At 43.1% G+C, this 22,642-nt stretch overlaps 1 protein-coding gene across 2 annotated transcripts in view; it reads left to right on the forward strand.

Moving 5' to 3' along the window:
• The first annotated feature begins 9,878 nt into the window (after nucleotides 1-9,878).
• The window catches only part of gde1 (glycerophosphodiester phosphodiesterase 1), a 38,685-nt gene continuing 25,921 nt past the window's right edge, over nucleotides 9,879-22,642 (forward strand). For both annotated transcript variants that reach the window (XM_070900922.1, XM_070900921.1), the window contains exons 1-3: nucleotides 9,879-10,206; nucleotides 14,543-14,718; nucleotides 16,460-16,565. In XM_070900922.1, the coding sequence (XP_070757023.1) occupies nucleotides 9,952-10,206; nucleotides 14,543-14,718; nucleotides 16,460-16,565 (537 nt within the window). In that variant the 5' untranslated portion in view covers nucleotides 9,879-9,951. The remainder of the gene's footprint in view (nucleotides 10,207-14,542; nucleotides 14,719-16,459; nucleotides 16,566-22,642) is intronic.

The following is a 22,642-nucleotide window of genomic DNA, read 5'->3' on the forward strand; positions in this document are numbered from 1 at the left end:
GACCCGGCTATCCCGGGTGCTACGCAGTCACCAGACAGACTCACTCAGAACCGAGCCGTCCGTATGCTATCAGCAGAGAATGTACCACGATCGCACGGCCCCTCCACACGACATCAGAATAAGTGATGTAGACCATGTTCAGGGCCCCATTTGGGCCGCTAGCACCGTATTAGCCAAAGGGTGGGGAATAGAGTGTGTGTGATAAAAACGGAGCGTTTGATGTGAAACCATGTACTGGGCTAACACATAAAGCATTTGGACCAGACCAAACTGCGAACAACAGATAACCAGGAACCACTGTGAAAGGACCTAGCCCCCAGCGACCCACTAGCACAATCGACCTCGTCGTCAACCACAAGGATCAACCCAGGCGATCGACCCGGGGACGCAGGGCGCCAGATCGCCTCAACTTGTAAATAACTTGTACATAAGACTTTTGGGGGGGGGGGGGGGGGCGGGGCAGTGATGTTATGTATGTATGTAAACCTCACCAAAATGTAAGATTTGCCACTAGGGGGCACACCTGTGGGAGACCTAAGGGTCACCTGTGCACCCTGGGGCAAGCAGGTATAAACGGTGATTCACCATGCTGCTTCCGCACTCTGGAGTCTGAATAAAGAGACCAAGGTCACAACAGTCCTGTGGATTTATTCTGAACATAACACGTAAGTAGGAGTTCTCATTATTATGAATGAGGACCCCCACCAAACCCATTATAAAACATTTTTAAAAACACCTTACATGTTTAACATTAATTTAAATTAAAGTTAATGAAATGTGTTAGAAAAAAAAATATTTTTTTAAATGTATTTTTTAAGTGTTATAATTAGAGATTAAAATAAACTTACTTTAGTGGACAGCGTTTTTAACATAAAAATGTGCTTTTAAATTTTATTTTTCTATGTTTTTTATAGGTTTTAAAACTCTTACGCTGGTAAAAGTAGGCTATGCACCTACTTTTATCAGGCGCAAGAGTTTGAAGGTCATTCACTGGGCAAGAAATGGGCAAATAGCCCAATCTTGCCCATGCGAATGTCCTTCTCCCGAAGATGCGGAAGATCTGTCAAGCTAAACCTCGACAGATCGGAAAAGCCGGTTTTCGGTGCATGCGCATTGCATTCTGTATGGATCCGGCGAGGCTGCAATTTCAGGGTCAGTGTGTCCAGTTCTGGGCACCGCACTTTAGAAAGGATGTGAAGGCCTTGGAGAGAGTGCAGAGGAGATTTACCAGAATGGTACTAGGGATGATGTAATTCAGTTCTGTGGAGAAACGAGAGAAGCTGGGATTGTTCTCCCTGACTCATGCGACTGTCAATCATTTGAACACAAGACCTTTATGTCAATTCTAATTGCAGTACTTAACATTCACCACAGAACAGCACTGTAGCAATGCAGTTCCCAAAGAATTTGAGCCATTTTGCTCAAGGTAAATAAAGGCAATTTTATTATACTGACTTTGGCATCCAAAGAAATCCTGTTTGTACATTCACTTCGTTCCTGTTTTGCCAAGTCCCCTCAACCTGTACCAGATTTCAGAAGAGGAAACTGCACTAAAATGGCAGACGATTTGGAATGGGTAAATTGGCCAACCCTACTGGATGGTGATGAGACGGATGTAGAACACAAATGGAAAATTTTTAAGAACAGGATTAAAAATGTGGAAAACAAATATGTATCCAAAGTCAATAGAAGGGACTGTGGTAAGAAAAGGCCAAAGTGGCTATCTGGTTATGTAAAAAGACAAATAAGATGTAAACATAATATAAAATTAAAGACAGCTAACACTCAACTAAACAGAGTTGAGTATAAGGAACAGCTAAAGAAAACAAAGGCTGGTATTAGATCAGCTGAAAGGCAAATGGAAAAGAGGATCGTAAACAATTATGGAAGTAATGGGAAGAGCTTTTTCAATTATGTGAAGAGTCAGAGAACTGTCAAAGACTGTATTGGGCCATTGAAGGATGTTCAAGTACAGGTTGCAAAGGACTCACTGGGTATCACGGAAATATTAAATGGGTATTTTGCATCAGTCTTCACGTGTCAACATTATGCTTGTCTATTAGAATTCAATTATTTTAATAATAAAACTAGTAATTTTAAAATTGATGAACATATTGTTTTAGATATTATTATTAAGAACTTGAAACTACAGAGAGCAGCCGGTCCGGGATGATAGCTATCCGAGGGTCCTCAGGGAGATGGGTCATGTGCTGTACGAGCCCCTGGCCTATATTTTTAATAGCTCATTGCACTCTGGGATGGTTTCCGTAGACTGGAAGGAGGCTAAAGTAGTCCCCATCTTTAAAAAATGTAACAGGTCAGGCCTGGGTAACTATAGGCCCATTAGTTTAACATCAGTAATAGAAAGATGTTGGAGGAAATCATTAGGGATGTAATATATGATTGCTTGGATACAGAATGACATATTAGGGACACTCAACATGGCTTCATAAGAAGGCCATGCCTTACAAATCTGAAGATGACACATGAGGGAAGCCCAATAGACATTATCTACTTAAGACTTCCAAAAAGCTTTTGATAAAGAGGCTTCTCTACAAGATCAAACCCACTGGTATTAGTGGTAATATATTGAGCTGGATAGGGAACTGGTTGGAAGGATGTGGGCAAATAGTAGTTATAGATATGGATCAGTTTGGAGACTTGTCACCAGTGGTGTCCTGCAGGGATTGGTGTTGGGACCGTTGTTCTTCACTATTTTTATTAATGATCCAGATGTATGTGTGGGGGCACAATCTACAAATTTGTAGATGATACTAAGATCTGTGCGAGTGTTAGGACTGTAGATGATGCTTGTCTGCTTCAGGCGGATTTTAATGTGTTAGAAGATTGTGCTCATGACTGGCAAGTATGTTTAATTTGGAAAAGTGCAGTGTTATGCATGTGGGCTGGGCAAATGCTCAACATACAATCACCCTTCAGGGAAAAGCATTAAAAGTTGAGGAAGAAAAATTTCTGGGCATTCTAGTGCATATGTCTCTAAAGGTACATGAGCAATGCCATAAAGTGATAGCTAGAGCAAAAAGGCTGTTGAGGTGTATTCATAGGACAAGTAATTGTAAGATGAGGCATACTATTTTGTCCTTCTACAAAACCTTGGTCAGGCCTCACTTGGAATACTGTGCCCAGTTTTGGTCTCATCACATGGTGGATGATATTGAGGCTTTGGAAAGGGTGCAGGGGAGGGCCACTAGACTAATTCCCAATCTAAAGCATCTTAGTTATCAAGATAGGCTAAAAGAGTTGGGACTCTACATTTCAGAGAAGCGAAGAGTTAGGGGTGATCTCATTAAGATTTATAAGATGATGAAGGGAATAGATTGTGTTCCAGTTGACAGTTTGTTCCAATTAAATAGACCAGAGGTCATAATTTTAAGTTGTGCAAGGCCAGATCTAGGGTAGATGTCAGGAGGTTGTTCTTTTCCCAGAGAATGGGAACAGGCTGTTGTCTCATGCGGTGAATGCAGTCTAGGTGAATTCCTTCAAGAGAGAGCTGGACTGTTTCTGGTTAGGGCAGACATCACCTCTTATTAAAAGTAGGCACTGCAGGGAATTCGGGGCCAGCGTGAGCTGCTGGACTAGTTTCGATCACCTAAATGGGTCGAAGAGGAATTTCCTAGATATTTTCCTCCAAATTGGCCTGAGCTTTTCTGTTTTTTCGCCTCTTCCATATCACATGGTTTTGGGTGGGGTGGAGAGTGTATATATTGTGATACACAGGGCAACACAATTGTTTGAGACAGGCTGGATGGACCAGAGGGCCTTTACCTATCCGTTATTGTTTGTATGTTTGTAAGGTTAAGGGGAGATTTAATAGAGGTGTTAAAAATTATGAGGGGTTTGATAAGAGTAAATGGGGAGAAACTGTTTCCCCTGGCAGGAGGGTCGGTAACCCGATGACATAGATTTAAGATAACTGACGATAAAGCCAGGTGGGAAATGAGATTTCATTTTACTCAGTGAGTTGTATGATCTGGAATGCACTGCCTGAAAGGGTGGTGGAAGCAGATTTAATAATAACTTTCAAAAGGGAACTGGATATATATGTAAAAAGGAAAAATCTTGCAGGATTATGGGCAAAGAGCAGGAGAGTGGGACTAATTGGATAACTCTTTCAAAGACACGGCACAGCTATGAAGGGCTGAATGACCTTCCTTCTGTGCTGTATGATTCTATGAAACAACTACCAACAACTGTTATTATTCATACTGCTGTTCCTCACATAACAATGATTCACACATTCTGCTTCTGTTTTTCCGTGAGTTCGTAATAGATATCACAATTATAATATCTATAGTAAATTCTTTGCAATCTCATTTTATAAGTATTCCACCTGCAGATGGTGCTGTGAGTGTAAAGTTATGCCACCTATCATTATACAACCTAATCTCACATGACTGTCAATCAACTGAACACATGACGGTTCTACTTAAGAAATATGAGCAGGAGTAGGCCATTTGGCCCCTCGAGCCTGCTCTGCCATTCAATAACGTCATGGCTGATCGGATCTTGGCCTCAATTTCACTTTCCTGCCCGCTCCCCATAACCCTTGACACTCCTATAGTCCAAAAAAATCTGTCTATCTCCACCTTAAATATATTCAATGACCCAGCCTCCACAGCTCTTTGAGGTAGAGAATGCTAAAGATTCACGACCCTCTGAGAGAAGAAATTTCTCATTTCCGTTTTAAATGGGTGACCACTTATTCTGAAACTATGGCCCCAAGTTCTAGATTCCCCCATGAGGGGAAACATCCTCTCAGTATCTACCTTTTTATGTTTCAATAAGATCACCTCTCATTCTTCTAAACTCCAATGAGTATAGGCCCAATCTGCTCAACCTTTCTTCATTAGACAACCCCTTCAACTCAGGAATCAACCTAGTGAACCCTCTCTGAACTGCCTCCAATGCAAGTATATCCCTTCTTAAATAAGGAGACCAAAAATGTACGCAGTACTCCAGGTGTGGCCTCACCAACGTTTTGTCAATTCTAACTGCAGTACTTAACATTCACGACAAGGCATTTCCCAGAGAACTGGAGCCATTTTGCTTAAGGTAAGTAAAGGCATTTCCATTGTACTGACTTTGGGGTCCACAGAATTTGTGTTTGCGCATTCCCCTTGCTTCTGTTCTGCCAAGTAGTATGGGTTCCACACCTGGGGCTGCTCTGTTGAGTGGTAGTATTACTGCTGTGCTGTGCCTTTTTACCCCAGCATTTATTTAACAGCCAACCAGCTGCAGAACCACACAGCCTGTTACTCCTGGCTCGGTCACTTGCCACTGCACCTGTCTGCCCACCTGCTGGTCTGCCTACCCACTAGCTGATGTCAGTAACCTTGCCCTGCGGCCGTGGTCTCAGCACCCGACTAGGCATAAAGCTTTCAGCTCTGCCCAGTGCTTCCCACCTGCTCATCTCACGTCCGCCTGCAAGACTCATTAAGTCTTTCAGGACTACGGCCTTGTTGCACACTGCCACCTCTCCTCCACTCCCCATAGCCCAGGGATAACTAGTGGAAAAATAGTTGTCGGTGCTGCATCTTCCGTCGTCACCAATCAGCCTCACAGAACTCCCCATCTTTATTTAATTAACTTTTCTCAGAATAGCCCGATCTTTATTTAATTTGCATTAGCATAACATCAGAGACACTCCTGTGTGCCATAGCTGTTTAGTCACTAAACCATTGAAGAATCAGCACAGACGAGGAATTGTCTTTACCCAGTAAACCATTAAAGAATCAGCACGGATCAAGGATTGGTGCATTTAGGCAGTAAATCATCAGGGAAATCAGCAGTCCAGGGATTGGTGCCTTTAGCCAGTAAACCATCAGAGAATCAGCATAGACCAGGGCACATGATTGTATCTAATACTATCCAGATGCATATTAAATGTAAATCAGGCTTCAATCCCCCCTTCAATAGGTTCACAGCTACTCTCTGCAATTCCCTCTGTGGCCATTCACGTGTGCATTTTGGCTGTTGCTCCAGACCTAAGACTATTAGTTACATCCCCTTTATTTATCTTGGCCTCTTCTCTCCTTTCTCCCCCCTTCCTAATGTACCACCTATAATTTCTCCTCATTTGGGTACTTTGCCCCCCAGTCCATCCCTCTGACTTCCCGTATTCTCCTGCCATTCAAGGCTTCAATTTCCACTTCATTAAGCTCACAGCTACCCTCTGTGCCTCTCAGCATTCTGCAAAGGACCCCATCATGGCACCTGACAACCCCATCTGCCCCATCTTCCTCTCTCGCCAACTTTCCCAGCCAGTCTGCCCACTAACCTCAGGTGCTAACCTCGCCAACCTCCTTCCTGTCCTGCTCACCTTACTATTTGACCACTTTGAATTCTGGTCAGCAGCTCAATCACTGCCTCTCTTCGTATTTCTCTCCAGAATGTTCGTTCAATGGTGAACAAGGTCCTTGCCATCTGTTAGAAATGCTGGAGAGACAAGCTTGTTGTTGTCTGTGTCAGGAATGAGAGTTCTACACGCAGAGTCTTTCACTTATAGATTTATTAGAGGAACTGATTCTCATAGACAACAGATGGGATGATGCAAAGGCAGTTGAAGATATATATATAAAATCCACATTTTAGCCTTTAAATTGAACCAAAGAATGAACATGCCTGAAGGAAGGAAGGAAGGAAGGAAGGGGAGTGGAAATATCACTAAAAAAAAGATGACAGTCGAGCTGGCCCAGAAAGCTACTCCATGGCATCACGCAATTGCGCATTCAGCATGACAAGTTTACGGATCAACAAATCCTAAATTAAATGTGAACATAGGAAATTATAAGGGGAGAAAATGGATACAATAAGTGTGACAACAGGAATTCAAGTGGTGCAGACAGGAAGTGTGTCCAGATGCAAGATTTTTATATAATATAGACAAATGGCTCAGTGTACATAACCAGTACACAAAAGTGAGAAACAAATGATACATGCCAACCTAGAAAATCAGCAGAAGCCTTTCAACAGTGAAGTAAAGTGAAGTATAAAATTAACCAGAATAAATCCTTAGTCATATTTATGAGATGGAGCATGTCTCGCCCTTGCAGAATTGCACCATCAATTTGGTGCCTTCAGTATTTGGATTTCCCCTTTCGGCTTTGATGGAACACCGTACCCCAGTGACCATGTATTACTGGGAGTGTGTGTCACTGTAGGATGTACAGAGTGTGAGTCACTAACAGGTGTGTAACACCAAACCCCAATGACCATGTCACATGATTTTCTTCCTGCAATGTGAGTGAAGGAACATTTTGTATACCTGCCACTTAATGTTTAGGGTTGCCAACTCTGGTTGGAGATATCCCTGGAGGTTTCATCACCTGACCATGCGTCCCGACACTCCCGCCATTGGTCGCCCGAGATGCTTATCGTCACGGGTTACCACCGTCTCCCGCCACCAACTGGCCCTTCTTTACTTGATTGAATTATTCTTGACTGTCAGCAAACAGTCTTTTCCCCATCTGCAATATTTTTAATAACTAATAAATGTTCAAAGAAAATTGAAAATAAAAACACAATTTTAAAAATGCCACTATGGTTTTTCTCCAGAGTTGCTTGAAACAGCATCGGAGATTAATCTTTAATTCCCGGAGACTCCAGGACAATCCGGGTGGGTTGGCAACCCTACTTAAGTTACAAAGTCCTTATTCTTTCATAGGGCAAGACCGTTCCTGAACTGTCAGCTCTTTGGCAGCTGTTGATACCTGGAGTATTGTGTATAGTTTTGGTCTCCTAACTTGAGGAAGGACATTCTTGCTATTGAGGGAGTGCAGCGAAGGTTCACCAGACTGATTCCCGGGATGGCGGGACTGACCTATCAAGAAAGACTGGATCAACTGGGCTTGTATTCACTGGAGTTCAGAAGAATGAAAAGGGATCTCATAGAAACGTTTAAAATTCTGACGGGTTTAGACAGGTTAGATGCAGGAAGAATGTTCTCAATGTTGGGCAAGTCCAGAACCAGGGGTCACAGTCTAAGGATAAGGGGTAAGCCATTTAGGACCGAGATGAGGAGAAACTTCTTCACCCAGAGAGTGGTGAACCTGTGGAATTCTCTACCACAGAAAGTTGTTGAGGCCAATTCACTAAATATATTCAAAAAGGAGTTAGATGTAGTCCTTACTACTAGGGGGATCAAGGGGTATGGCGAGAAAACAGGAATGGGGTACTAAAGTTGCATGTTCAGCCATGAACTAATTGAATGGCGGTGCAGGCTCGAAGGGTCAATTGGCCTACTCCTGCACCTATTTTCTATGTTTCTATGATCAAGTTTTGCCCCTTTCTGTGTTGGCAGGTGTGATTCAGTGCCATGAATTTTCATTGTCAAGAGAAGGCAACTTCAGAGCTCAAGCCACAGTGCTGCCTCTAGTGTCAGCTGTGGCTCAGTGGGTAGCACACTCGCCTCTGAGTCAGAAGGTTATGGGATGAAGTTCCACTCCAGGGACCTGAGCACATAAATCTAGGTTGATACTCCAGTGCAGTACTGAGGGAGTGCTGCACTGTCAGAGGTGCTGTCTTTTGGATGAGACATTAAACCGAGGTCCCATCTGGACGTAAAAGATCCCATGGCACAATTTTGAAGAAGAGCAAGGGAGTTATCCCCGGTGTCCTGGCCAATATTTATCTCTCAATCAACATAACAAAAGCAGATTATTTGGTCACTATCAGATTGCTGTTCATGGGAGCTTGCTGTGTGAAAATTGGCTGCCACGTTCCCCACATTACAACTCTTTTAAATACCGGCAACTTGCCAGCTGAATTCAACCATGTGCCCCACTAGAACCTGTAAATTAACAAAAAAATGGTTTAAAGGAACCCTAATAAATCATAGTCAAATTTTGTTCCCGGTTGTGAGGACGCACTCCAGTCCCTCTGGTGCCCACCTGTCGCGGAAGGCCTCGAGCGTGCCAGTGGACACCGCGTGCTCCATCTTCAGGGGACACCCAGGTGCGAACATAGCCGCGGAAGAAAGGCAGGCAGTCGGCCCTAATGACCCACTCGACCGCCCACTGCCTGGACCTGTTAATGGCCACCTTGGCCAGGCCCAGGAGCAGTCCTACAAGGAGGTCCTCCAACTTGCCCGCTCCCCCCCCCCATCGCATCGGGTGACCAAAGATCAAGGACGTGGGTTCCCCACATTACAACTCTTTTAAAGTTATACAATTAAATCAAGTTTCCCCTTGTTAAAGGGGCACAACAACTAGAAACTGCAAACGAACCAAAAATGTTTAAGAAAACCTAACAAATCAAACCTAAACTTGGTTTCTGGGGGTGATGATGCACTCCAGTCCCTCCGGTGCCCGCCTGTCGCAGAAGACCTCGAGGGTGCGAGTGGATACTGCGTGCTGCATCTCCAGGGACACCCCAGTGCGAATGTAGCTTAGCTGTGGAAAAGAGGCAGGCAGTCAGGCCAAACAGCCGCCTTGACCGCCTGCTGCCTGGACCTGTTAATGGCCATCTTGGCCAAGCCCAGGTGCAGTCCCACAAGGAGGTCCCCCCCGCCCCCGACTTAACCGTTCCCCTTCGCACAGGGTGCCCAAAGATCAGGAGTGTAGGTTCCCCCTACATGTCAACAGTGTCTGCACCCCAAAAGTACTTCACTGGCTGCAAAGTGCTTTGGCAGAAATGCAAGCCTTTCTTTTCTTTCTACTTGCAGTTGGCCCAAGGTGACAGCACGTGGTGGGAAAATTAGCCAAGCCCCAGAGTTGGGCATTTGGACAAGCCATGGCAGTTGAAGAGCTCCTTGGACCCAGACATTTCCTTTTGCATTGTGGGAGCTGTCCAGCCTTTATTGCACGGACTGACGCTCGCGCTACGTGCGGCGGGAAGGCGGCGCCGCCCCTCCCCCCTACGCCACTCCAACGGGCTGCGGCTTCGATCGGGCTCACTGCGGCAGCTGGTGGCCGAGTGGTGCCGCGCCTGGCCATGGACAGCACGGTGGTCGCCGGCTTCTGTCTGATCGTCGTCTTCATCGTGGTGATCGTGGCGAGCGTCTGCCAGCCCCTCTATTTCCCGGCCGTCGTCATGGTGTTCTGCGTGGCTTTACAAGTGTTCAGGTACCAGCCCGTTCCACTGGACGTCGCCCGCCAGGTCCTGCGCCCCAATGGACGCCTTTCAGTGATTGCCCATCGAGGAGGGGGATATGATGCTCCGGAGAACACACTGGCTGCCATCAGAAAGGTTGGTTCCCCTCCTCAAACTGCCCTGTCTCCACTTTCTCCCATGCAGGACAAAAATAATCTTGGAGCTTGTATGTTACATGCAACGTGACATCAATGAAATATAATCCGCTAACTAGTATTATTTTACTTAATAATATCACTTGACTATATTTCTAAAGATGATCTTGGGATTTAATGTGCCTGACTCCATAATCTAATTGGAATTTAGCTGCTTTGGGACAGTGCGGTTGTGGGACCTCTCCCTGTGTGAGAAATCCCATGCAGGGAGAAGTCTTTCTTTAAAATTCGTTCCTGGGATGTGGCATGTATTGCCCATCTCTAAATGTCCTTGAGAAGGTAGTGGTGAGCCGCCGCCTTGAACTGCTGCAGTCCTTCTGGTGCAGGTACTCCCATTGTGCTGGTAAGAAGCAAGTTCCAAGATTTTGACCCAGTGAAGATGAAGCAACAGTGATATATTTCCAAGTCAGGATGGTGTGTAACTTGGAGGGGAACTTGCAGGTGATGGTGTTCCCATATGCCTGCTGCCCTTGTCCTTCTAGGTGGTAGAGGTCGTAAGTTTGGCAGGTGCTGCTGAAGAAGCCTTGGTGAGTTGCTACAGAACATCCGGTGCACTTGTGGTGGAGGGAGTGAATGTTTTTGCTGGTGGATGGGGTGCCAATCAAGCGGGCTGTCTTGTCCTGGATGAGACTGTATGATGGAAAGCAGCTGCTTTTTGGTCATTGTGGCAGATGGTGTTGACAAGTGGGAGTTAAGAATGCACATTGATTTATCCATTTAATAGATGCAAAAAGACTTTAATTGATAAAGCGCCTTTCATGGCCACCGGGACATCACAAAATGCTTTACAGCCAGTGAAGTACTTTCTGAAATATAGTCACTGTTGTAATGTAGGAAACCTGGCAGCCAATTTGTGCACAGCAAGCTCCCACAATGATAATGACTAGATAATCTGTTTTAGTGATGTTGATTAAGGGTTAAATATTGGCCAGGACACCAGGGAAACTCCCCTACTCATCCTTCAAAATAATGCCACAGGATCTTTTATGTCTAACTCGGGGCCCTGGTTTAACATCTCATCCGAAAGACGGCACTTCCAACAATGAATCACTCCTCCCTTAGTACTGCACCGATGTGTCAGCCTAGATTTTTGTGCTCAAGTCTCTGATGCTACCAGCTGAGCCATGGCTGAAACTTGAAAGATGACGACTCAGCCAAAACTGGAGACATTTCCTGTCTGTGAGATGTCTGACTATAAATGCTAAGATAGATTTTAGAATGCAGGAATTAGTGTTGTCACCTGTGGCTCTGCTGTCAGCTGTGGCTCAGTTGGTAGCACACTCCCCTCTGAGTCACAAGGTTGTGGGTTCAAAACTCACCCCAGAGACTGGAGCACAACAATCTAGGCTGATACTTCCAGTACAGTACTGAGGGAGTGCTAAACCTCTCCACGTCTACTTCCTCCTTTTTAAGGCACCCCTGAAAACCTACCTCTTTGACCAAGCTCCTTATGTGGCTTGGTGTCAATTTTTTTGTCTTAATATTCCTGTGAAGCGCCTTGGGACGTTTTGCTACGTTAAAGGTGCTATATAAATGCAAGTTGTTGTTGCAGTGTTCTGGAGTTTAACCCACTAAAAAGGATTATCTGGTCATTATCACATTGCTGTTTGTGGGAGCTTGCTGTGTGCCAATTGGTTTCTGCGTTTCCTACATTACAACAGTGACTGCACTTAAATTTACTTAATTGGCTTTAATGTGCTTTAGGATGTGCTGAGGTTGTGAAAGATGCTATATAAATGGAAGTCCTTCTTTTCTACTCGGAGTCCTTTACCATTGGAATTTGGGAGTCGCGAACTATTTTAATTTTGTCAGGAGATTTACCCAACTCGACATTCCCATTTCCGAACCTAATCTCTTTGTCTCTTGAGCTGCTGCCATCTCCCTTGTCTTTCTTTCATTTGTTAATAAGATATAGAAGATCCCAGCTTGCAGCATTTGTCACTACTTGGCTCAAGCTGACTATTGTTACAGTATTGAGGCAAGAATGCAGAAAACAACACCCTATGTAGACCAATTAAAAAAAAAAAAATGTTTTATCTATAAAGTAAGAAATTTCAACCCCTAAAATGTTTCAAGATAATTTGAAACATGATTTTGATTATTCTGACTTCAAAATTTAGTGCTTTCTTATTTCAGTAAAACTCATTAAAGTTTAGTGAGATGCACCAATACCCCATGAGTTTATTATCCCACCAGTTCTAGTGTGGAAAGATACCCCACAGTTGCTTCCACAAATGAAGAGGAAAGAAAAGAAACAAATCGATTTCCTGCTGGCTTAGAGCAGAGTTGACAAACAGGTTACAAAAATAAAAGTATTATATTTTTATCAAAGGTAAATTCGATGGGCAGAACTTTCTGAATTCCTCTTGCCATCAGCAGGCATTTGCATGCAACAACAATGTGCATTTATATAGTGCCTTTTAATGTAGTAAAACATTCCAAGGCACTTCATGGGAGCAGTATCAGACATAAATGATACCGAGGCAAAGAAGGCAACATTTGGACAAGTTTTGGTATGTGTGGTAATCAAAAGCTTGGTCAAGGAGGTAGATTTTTAAGGAGCATCTTGAAGGGAGAGAAAGGCGAAAAGGTTTAGGGAGGAAATTCCAGGCTTGGAAAATCATCAGTGCTTTACTTGCAATTTTTCATCCATTTGACACTAATGGGAGGAAAATCCACCCATGATGTTCTGATCAGGCTCTCCCGCTGAATGTGGGGTCCTGTCTGTGGAGCAGATTTTCATAAAGTTCAGTCATAAAGCTCAGGATCAACCTCTGTGCTGATTTAGCTGATCTTATCTGGAGCAGCAGTAGAGGTAGAATTTTCCACAATGACCTGTGACACTGAAGGGAAAGTCAGCCTGAGCTCCTAATCACTATACAGCAAACACGTTTGTGTGGTTATTGGGCGAGGACAGGCTTGGGCGTGGGAGAGTTTTAACAATATGTAGCTTGCTGTTACTCATAGTTTGCTGATGCTCAAAAGCGATATCAACTTGTATTTATGCAGTGCCCTTAATTTTTTTTTTAAACAAAAAATAAACGCTGAGCCAAAGTAAAGGTGACAAAAAGCTTGGTCATAGAGATGGATTTTAAGGAGGGTCTTTTAAAGAGGGAGGGAAATTGAGCAGAAGCAGGGTTCAGGAATGGAATTCCAGAGCTTGTGAAGGCACAGCCAGCAATGATGGGACAAAGGGAGGGGGAATTGCACGAGAGGCCAGAGGAGTTAGAGATGGGGAGGGTGAGAATTTTAAATTTGAGGCATTGGGCGACTGGGAGCCAATGTAGCGGTGCAGGATTTGGTAGCTGATCGAAATATGGACAGCAGTGTTTTGGATAAGCTTAAGATGACGGAGGGTGAGAAAAGGAGGCCGGCCAGGAGAGCATTGGAATATTTGATTCTGGAGGTGACAAGAACATGGCTGAGGGTTTCAGTGGCAGATGGGCTGCGATAGGAGTGAGGTAGGGGTGGAAGCGGGCGATGTTATACAGGTGGAAGTAATATTGTCAATAACCACTAGCTATACAACAGTATCCAATTGAGAGAATCTGGAAAGAGTAGGCAAAAATTGCAGAGAAAAATTTAGGAACTCCAAATCTCAAATACTGCAACTGATAATAGGATGGAGCAGCCACATTGTACATTGATTTTATTACTATATATACTGTATTTTGGTTCAGATTTCCATTTTTTCTTTTGTATAGGATTAATAGTAAATATGTGACCTATTAATAGGTCATATAGTTAATGGTTATAGGTAAGTTGCAACTAATTTTGCTTAAATACTCCATTTGTAAATACTGACTGGGAGGCTAACATAGACTGTGAAGTATGAAAACAGATGGGAAGAAGGGATAGTACAAAGGGCAGATGGAGTACAATACTCTTCAGTCATTTAAAATCTGGTTAATAAAATTGGGTTTTTGGTGGGGGTTTTTTGGTTTCATTTCTAATATGCTGCAATTCAAATTTAAGGAACATTAAGGACAAGAGTTCAATTAAAATGAAATGATTTTGATAAATGACTCCTTTCTGCAGTTCCATTTCAAATGCTTGCAGTGGAAGATGCTATAATGTCGTCTATTATAATCAGTTATAGTAAATCCTCTACTCTAGCAAGAGATTGATTCAAGTTATTTAGCGTTTGCATGATAGTCTAGGTTAAATTTACAGTATATACAGTGCCAACATAACGACGAGGCTTTCTGTTTGGCCACAATGCTGCACATATAAGCTAACGAATATTTTGAGACATCCTGTTCTCGCTCCTCGTCTAGGCTGCTGAAAATAATGCTACTGGTGTGGAGCTGGATATCGAGTTCACTTCAGATGACGTCCCTATTCTGATGCACGATCGCACTGTGGACCGCACAACTGATGGTATCGGTTCTCTTGATCACTTAACTTTCGAAGAGGTCCGGAAACTTAACCCAGCAGCCAAGCACAGACTGCAGTATGTAATCAGAATGTACCCCACACTGCTTATAGTGACAAAAATACCATTTTAAGTTTGCTGCCCAAAGATTCCCAGACTGCATTCTTTCAAGGTACTATCATTACTTCAGATGAGTTGCAGCACTTTAGGGAAGCGTTAGGTTTGAAAACCTGCACCTATTATTGCTCTTTCTGCAGCCTGATAATGCATTGTTTGTATTCGAATTGCATTACAATTCAAAACTATTGTATGGAACACTTTTGAGGCGCTACATTGAAGTGTGTGGTTTGTGAATGTGTTCTCTGGGACTCATTTGGTCACAATCTGATCTCCAATGTGGATAAGGATATGATTAGATTGCAATCAAAGCAGTTTCTGCCTTGCAGTGACACTAACACTCCAATATAGCTCCAGAGTTGGGTTCTAACCTATTTCCAGACCAGGGCAGTGTGAGAAAGCCACAATAAGGTTTGACATCGCATGGAGCATCATTTAGTGCAGTGTAAATCTGGCTTAACAAGTACCCAGGAGACCTGTGGGATCCTTTGGCCACTTTGCAAACCTACCTAAAACCTATTTAATTGTGTTGAGCGTACACATGCTGCAGCCGAGCTCTCAATACATTTAAAATGTAATGGTCATGTAGGCGCGAACGCACAAAGAACTACTGTCTGAACCTAATAGCTGCATTATAAATGCACCCAAAAATTCCCTTTCACATTCTTTGTAGGACCCTTTTGGCATGTGTGGTAAAAGTTTTGCGTTCCTTGACTAAACATATAGAATTCTTTTTGTTGATATTGAATCAAGTGGATTATGAAGCTAGAAAAAAAGGAAATTACTTTTTTACTGATGCCTAGGCCTATTCAGCTGAGGCTCAGTGGGTAGCACACTCGCCTCTGAGTCAGAAGGTTGTGGGACTTGAGCACATAAATCTAGGCTGACACTCCAGTGCCGTGCTGCACTGTCGGAGGTGCCGTCTTTCGGATGAGATGTTAGATCGAGGCTTCGTCTGCTCTCAGGTGGACGTCAAAGATCCCATGGCACTATTTTGAAGAAGAGCAGGGGAGTTATCCTCGGTGTCCTGGCCAATATTTATCCCTCAATCAACATGACAAAAACAGATTATCTGATCATTATCACATTGCTATTTGTGGGAGTTTGCTGTATGCAAATTGGCTGCCGCGTTTCCCACATTACAACAGTGACTACACTCCAAAAGTACTTCATTGGCTGTAAAGCGCTTTGAGACGTCCGATGGTCGTGAAGGGTTTTATATAGATATAAGTCTTTCTTTTGTCTATCTGTTTCTCTCCTCATTTTTCTCTCTCACATAATAATAATTATATTCATATATACTGCTCATCTGTATGATTTATAATAAAGTACTGTAGAAATAGCCCAGGTGTTAGGTCTGAGAGTAACTGCAGAATTTTTATTTTCTAATTATTTTTTTTTTTGAAGTCATTTAAAAACATACTTAACAAGATTCATAAAAAAAATTCAACTTTTTTCATTTTCTTTTACATTTTAATTGTTTGTTTATACTATTGTAGCTTCTAGTAATAATGTTCAAAACACATTGTAAATGTTATTAATGCTGTTCTTTATCTATAACTCAACTGCTAAGCAGTGTAACTTATTTTTGATTCTGATTTTACAAAAATAAAAGTTAAATTCAGCAATTGAACTTAATCATTTGAGTGTGTATTTGTTAAACCTTCCAGTTCTAATATTATTTGCATTTTGTTCTATGCAGCAAAGATTTTCCAGATGAGAAAGTCCCAACCTTGAAGGAAGCTATCTTGGAAATACTCAAAGGCAACATGACAATTTATTTTGATGTTAAAGGTCATGCAATTCAGGTACAATGTATTTTTTGCTGCTGTAGCACAGAAATGAGCTATATTTCATTGAGAAAACGTCCCCTTTTAATATGTTGGAAACAATGTTAATTTGATTTTATAGCTGTTAACGGATATGGTGTAATTGGGATTACGCAGACATGGCTCCAGGGTGACCAAGGCTGGGAACTCAACATCCAGGGGTATTCAGGAAGGATAGACAAAGGAAAAGGAGGTGGGGTAGCGTTGCTGGTTAAAGAGAAGATTAAGGAAGGACATTATCTTGGATGATGTGGAATCTGTATGGGTAGAGCTGCGGAACACCAAAGGGCAGAAAACACTAGTGGGAGTTGTATACAGACCACCAAAAGTAGTAGTGAGGTTGGGGATAGCATCAAACAGGAAATTAGGGATGCGTGCAATAAAGGTACAACAGGTGACTTTAATCTACATATAGATTGGGCTAACCAAACTGGTAGCAATACTGGAGGAGGATTTCCTGGAGTGTATAAGGGACGGTTTTCCAGACCAATATGTCAAAGAGCCAACTAGAGAGCTGGCCATCCTAGACTGGGTGTTGTGTAATGAGAGAAGATTAATTAGCAATCTTGTGCGCGGCCCCTTGGGGAAGAGTGACCATAATATGGTAGAATTCTTCATTAAGGTGGAGAGTGATACAGTTAATTCAGAGACCAGGGTCCTGAACTTAAAGAAAGGTAACTTTGATGATATGAGCCGTGAATTGGCTAGGGTAGACTGGCGAATGATACTTAAAGGGTTGATGGTGGATAGGCAAAGGCAGACATTTAAAGATTACATGGATGAACTTCAACAATTGTACATTCCTGTCTGGAGTAAAAATAAAACTGGGAAGGTGGCTCAACTGTGGCTAATAACGGAAATTAGGGCTAGTGTTAAATCCAAGGAAGAGGCATATAAATTGGCCAGAAAAAGCAGCAAACCTGAGGACTGGGAGAAATGTAGAATTCAGCAGAGGAGGACAAAGAGTTTAATTAGGAGGGAGAAAATAGAGTATGAGTAAGCTTGCAGGGAACATAAAAATTGACTGAAAAAGCTTCTATAGATATGTGAAGAGAAAAAGATTAGTGAAGACTAATGTAGGTCCCTTGCAGTCAGAATCAGGTGAATTTATAATGGGGAACAAAATGGCAGACCAGTTGAACAAATACTTTGGTTCTGTCTTCACTAAGGAAGACACAAATAATCTTCCGGAAATACTGGGGGACCGAGGGTCTAGCGAAAAGGAGGAACTGAAGGAAATCCTTATTAGTCAGGAAATTGTGTTAGGGAAATTGATGGGATTGAAGGCCAATAGATCCCCAGGGTCTGATAGTCTGCATTCTAGAATACTTAAGGAAGTGGCCCTAGAAATAGTGGATGCATTAGTGGTCATTTTCCAACATTCTATAGACTTTGGATCAGTTCCCATGGATTGGAGGGTAGCTAATGTAACACCACTTTTTAAAAAAGGAGGGAGAGAAAACAGGGAATTATAGACCGGTTAGCCTGACATCGGTAGTGGGGAAAATGTTGGAATCAATTACTAAAGATGTAATAGCGCATTTGGAAAGCAGTGACAGGATCGGTCCAAGTCAGCATGTATTTATGAAGGGGAAATCATGCTTGAGAAATCTTCTAGAAGTTTTTGAGAATAGAGTAACTAGTAGAGTGGACAAGGGAGAACCAGTGGATGTGGTGTATTTGGACTTTCAAAAGGCTTTTGACAAGGTCCCACACAAAAGATTGGTGTGCAAAATTAGAGCACATGGTATTAGAGATAATGTATTGACATGGATAGAGAACTGGTTGGCAGACAGGAAGCAAAGAGTAGGAATAAACGGGTCCTTTTCAGAATGGCAGGCAGTGACTAGTGGGGTACTGCAAGGTTCAGTGCTGAGACCCCAGCTATTTACAATATACATTAATGATTTAGACAAAGGAATTGAATGTAATCTCTCCAAGTTTGCACATGACACTAAGCTGGGTGGCAGTGAGCTATGAGGAGGATGCTAAGAGGCTGCAGGGTGACTTGGACAGGTTAGGTGAGTGGGCAAATGCATGGCAGATGCAGTATAATGTAGATAAATGTGTGGTTATCCACTTTGGTGGCAAAAACAGGAAGGCAGAATATTATCTGAATGTGACATTAGGAAAAGGGAGGTGCAACGAGACCTGGGTGTCATGGTACATCAGTCATTGAAAGTTGGCATGCAGATACAGCAGGCGGTGAAGAAGTCAAATGGCATGTTGGCCTTCATAGCGAGAGGATTTGAGTATAGGAGCAGGGAGATCTTGCTGCAGTTATACAGGGCCTTGGTGAGGCCACACCTTGAATATTGTGTACAGTTTTGGTCTCCTAATCTGAGGAAGGATATTCTTGCTATTGAGGAAGTGCAGTGAAGGTTCACCAGACTGATTCCCAGGATGGCAGGACTGACCTATGAAGAAAGACTGGATCGACTAGGCTTATGTTCACTAGAATTTAGAAGAATGAGAGGGGATCTCATGGAAACATATAAAATTCTGACGAGATTGGACAGATTGGATGCAGGAAGAATGTTCCCGATGTTGGGGAAGTCCAGAACTAGGGGTCGCAGTCTAAGGATAAGGGGTAAGCCATTTAGGACTGAAATGAGGAGAAACTTCTTCTCAGAGAATTGTGAACCTGTGGAATTCTCTACCGCAGACAGTTGCTGAGGCCAGTTCATTAGATATATTCAAAAGGGAGTTAGATGTGACCCTTATGGCTAAAGGGATCAAGGGGTATGGAGAGAAAGCAGGAATGGGGTACTGAAGTTGCATGATCAGCCATGATTATATTGAATGGCGGTGCAGGCTCGAAGGGCCGAATGGCCTACTCCTGCACCTATTTTCTATGTCTATGTTTCTATTTGAGGTGGTAGTGTTGCTGTTAATGCCAACATTAAGCACATTCTAGAGCACCATGGTGCAAATGGGTCTAACTGAGGTTGATGGTATTGAGCGGACGTTGATGTAATTTAAAATACCGCTGTTTTCATACAAATGTGTTTCGCTGAATATTTTCATCAGGAAGGAGGAGAATCTGGGAGCCATTCATCATTTTTGTCACAAAGGTGCAACCTGTAGTTCATATGATCATGCATTTCAATTATTATATTGTAAATTAGTTCATTTTTGCTTCGAGGTTCTCATGAAGATGATACACCCTTTAAATATATTTCACTCCACCCACATCCGCTGTCACTCTCTAGTTTCACTCCCATCTTTCCCGCCACTCTTCTCTTCAAGCTTACCTCCTCCATCTCTTGCTCCTTTTATTCCTCTCTCCACTCAACAAGTGCTCCTGTACCTCTATGGCAATCTTGCCATCCTGGTAGCATTCACAAGAATGATACCAGAACTGAGAAGATCTACTTAGCAGGAAAGACTGAACAGGCAAGGGCTCTTTTCTCTAAAATGAGTGATTTATCATCATAGAATACATGACTGGGGAGATTACCAGGAATGTTGACATAAAAGACAATAATTGCACAGTTCCATAATAAGCTCCCCACCGATTGCAAAACACAGTGAATGAAGATGCACATCCCAATGTCTTGATTCCTTAGTGATCTCTTTCATTTTTCAGTGCTTCATCCATGCTCTGATTCTGCTATTATTGGTGATCCAACACATACAAAAATAGATCAACCAATCATTGATTAATTTGCTATTTATGGGACCTTGCTGCGTGCAGATTGGCTGCGATATTTGCCTATAAGAACAGCGGCTCCATTTCAAAAGTAATTCATTGTCAAGGCCGAAGGGAAAGTGCAGAGGAGATTTACTGGAATGGTACCAGGGATTCGAGTCTTCAGTTATGTGGAAAGACTAGAGAAGCTGAGGTTGTTTTCCTTAGAGCAGAGAAGGTTAAGGGGAGGTGTTCAAAATCAAGAAGGGTTTTGATCGATTAAATAAGGAGAAACTGTTTCCAGAGGCACAGATTTAAGGTAATTGCCAAAAGAACTAGAAGTGAGGAGACTTTTTTATGCAGCAAGTTGTTATGATCTGGAATACACTGCACGAAAGGGTGCTGGCAGAAGATTCCATATTAACTTTATGGAATAATAAAAAGGAATTGGATAAATATTTGGAGAAAAAATGTACAAGGCTATGGGAAAGGACAGGTGAGTGGGACTAATTGGATAGTGCTTTCAAAGAGCTGGCCCAGGCACGATGAACCAAATGGCCTCTTTTCGTTCTGTATTATTCTATGATTAGAAACAGGAGTAGACAACTCCGCCGCTTTAGCCTGTTCCGCCATTCAGTGAGATCATGGCTGATCTGTATCTTAATCCCATCCACCTGCCATGGTTCTATATCCCTTTGTACCCTTGTCCAGCAAACATCTATCGATCTCTGATTTAAAATTATTAATTGATAGCATCTACTGATTTTATGGGATAGAATTCCACACTTCTGCCGCTCTGTGTGAAGAAGTGTTTCTTTACTTTTTTCTTGAATGGCCTGGCTCTGATTTTAAGATTATGTCCCCTTTTCCGAGACTCCCCCACCAGAAGAAAACATTTCTCTCCATCTGCTAAATCTATTTCTTTCAAAGTCCTAAAGATTTTAATCAAATCACACCATAACCGGCTATATTCTCGAAATACCAGCCTAGTTTATGTAATCTCTCCTCAGAATCTAACCCTTGGAGCCCTGATAATCTGGTGAATCTGTACTGCACTCCTCTCAAGGCCAATATATCCTTTCTAAGGTGCGCTGCACAGATCTGTACTACAAAAACAGCTTGTATTTATATAGTACCTTTTAAAGTAAAACACCACAAGGCACTTCACAGGAGTGTTCTCAAGCAAAATTTGACACCGTGCCACATAAGGCAGATGGAGATAGGTTTTAAGGAGCATCTTAAAGGAGGAAAGAGAGGCAGAAAGGCTGAGGGGTTTGGGGAAGGAATTCGAGTTTAGGGCCTAGGCAACTGAAGGCACGGCCACCAATGGTGGAGCAATTACAATTGGGGATGCTCAAGAGGCCAGAATTAGAGGATCGCAGATATCTCGAAGGGTTGTAGGTAATGTCCCCTGTAAGCTGCATTGTCTCCTGCGCGGCCTGCCTCCCCCAATGCGAGGCCCATTCACATTTTTGCGCATGCGCGGTATCTACAGTGTAAAAGCTGGTGAGTGGCCTGTGCCAGGACCTTGCGGATAAATGCGGCAGGAACGTTGGTTATTGGGCTGGAGGAGATTGCAGAGATAGGGAGGAGCAAGGCCATGGAGGGATGCAAAAATATGGATGAGAGTTTTAAAATCGAGGAGTTGCTTAACTGGGACCGGGAGCCAATGTAGGTTAGCAAGCACTGGGGGTGATGGGTGAAGGGGACTTAGAAACATAGAAAAATAGGTGCAGGAGTAGGCCATTCGGCCCTTCGCGCCTGCACCGTCATTCAATAAGATCATGGCTGATCATTTCTTCAGTACCCCTTTCCTGCTTTCTCGCCATTCCCCTTAACTATAGAAACATAGTTGGTGCGAGTTAGGTTACAGACACCAGAGTTTTGGATGACCTCAAGTTTAGGTAGGGAAGAATTTGGGAGGCCAGCCAGGAGTGCGTTGGAATAGTCAAGTCTAGAGGTAACAGATGAGCTGAGGCAAGGACGGAGACGGACAATGTTACGGCGGTGGAAATAGGCAGATTTATTAATGGCTAATATGTGGTTGGAAGCTCATCTTCGAGTTAAATATGACACCAAGATTGCGAACAATTTGGTTCAGCCTTTGCCAGGGAGAGGGATGGAGTCAGTGGCTAGGGAACAGAGTTTGTGGTGGGGATCAAAGATTTCCCACTATTTAGTTAGAGGAAATTTCTCATTCAGTACTGATGTTAGACAAGCAGTCTTGACAATTTAGAGACAGTGGAGGGGTTGAGAGAAGTGGTGATGAGGTAGAGCTGGGTGTCATCAGCCATGTAGAAACTGTCGCTGTGTTTCCGGATGATGTCGCCGAGAGGCAACATGTAGATGAGAACTAGGAGGGGGTTAAGTATAGCTCCTTGGGGGACACCAGAGATAACAGTGCAGGGGCTGGAAAAGAAACCAT

Source organism: Pristiophorus japonicus, chromosome 15 (assembly GCF_044704955.1).
Source record: "Pristiophorus japonicus isolate sPriJap1 chromosome 15, sPriJap1.hap1, whole genome shotgun sequence".
Taxonomy (NCBI): domain Eukaryota; kingdom Metazoa; phylum Chordata; class Chondrichthyes; family Pristiophoridae; genus Pristiophorus; species Pristiophorus japonicus.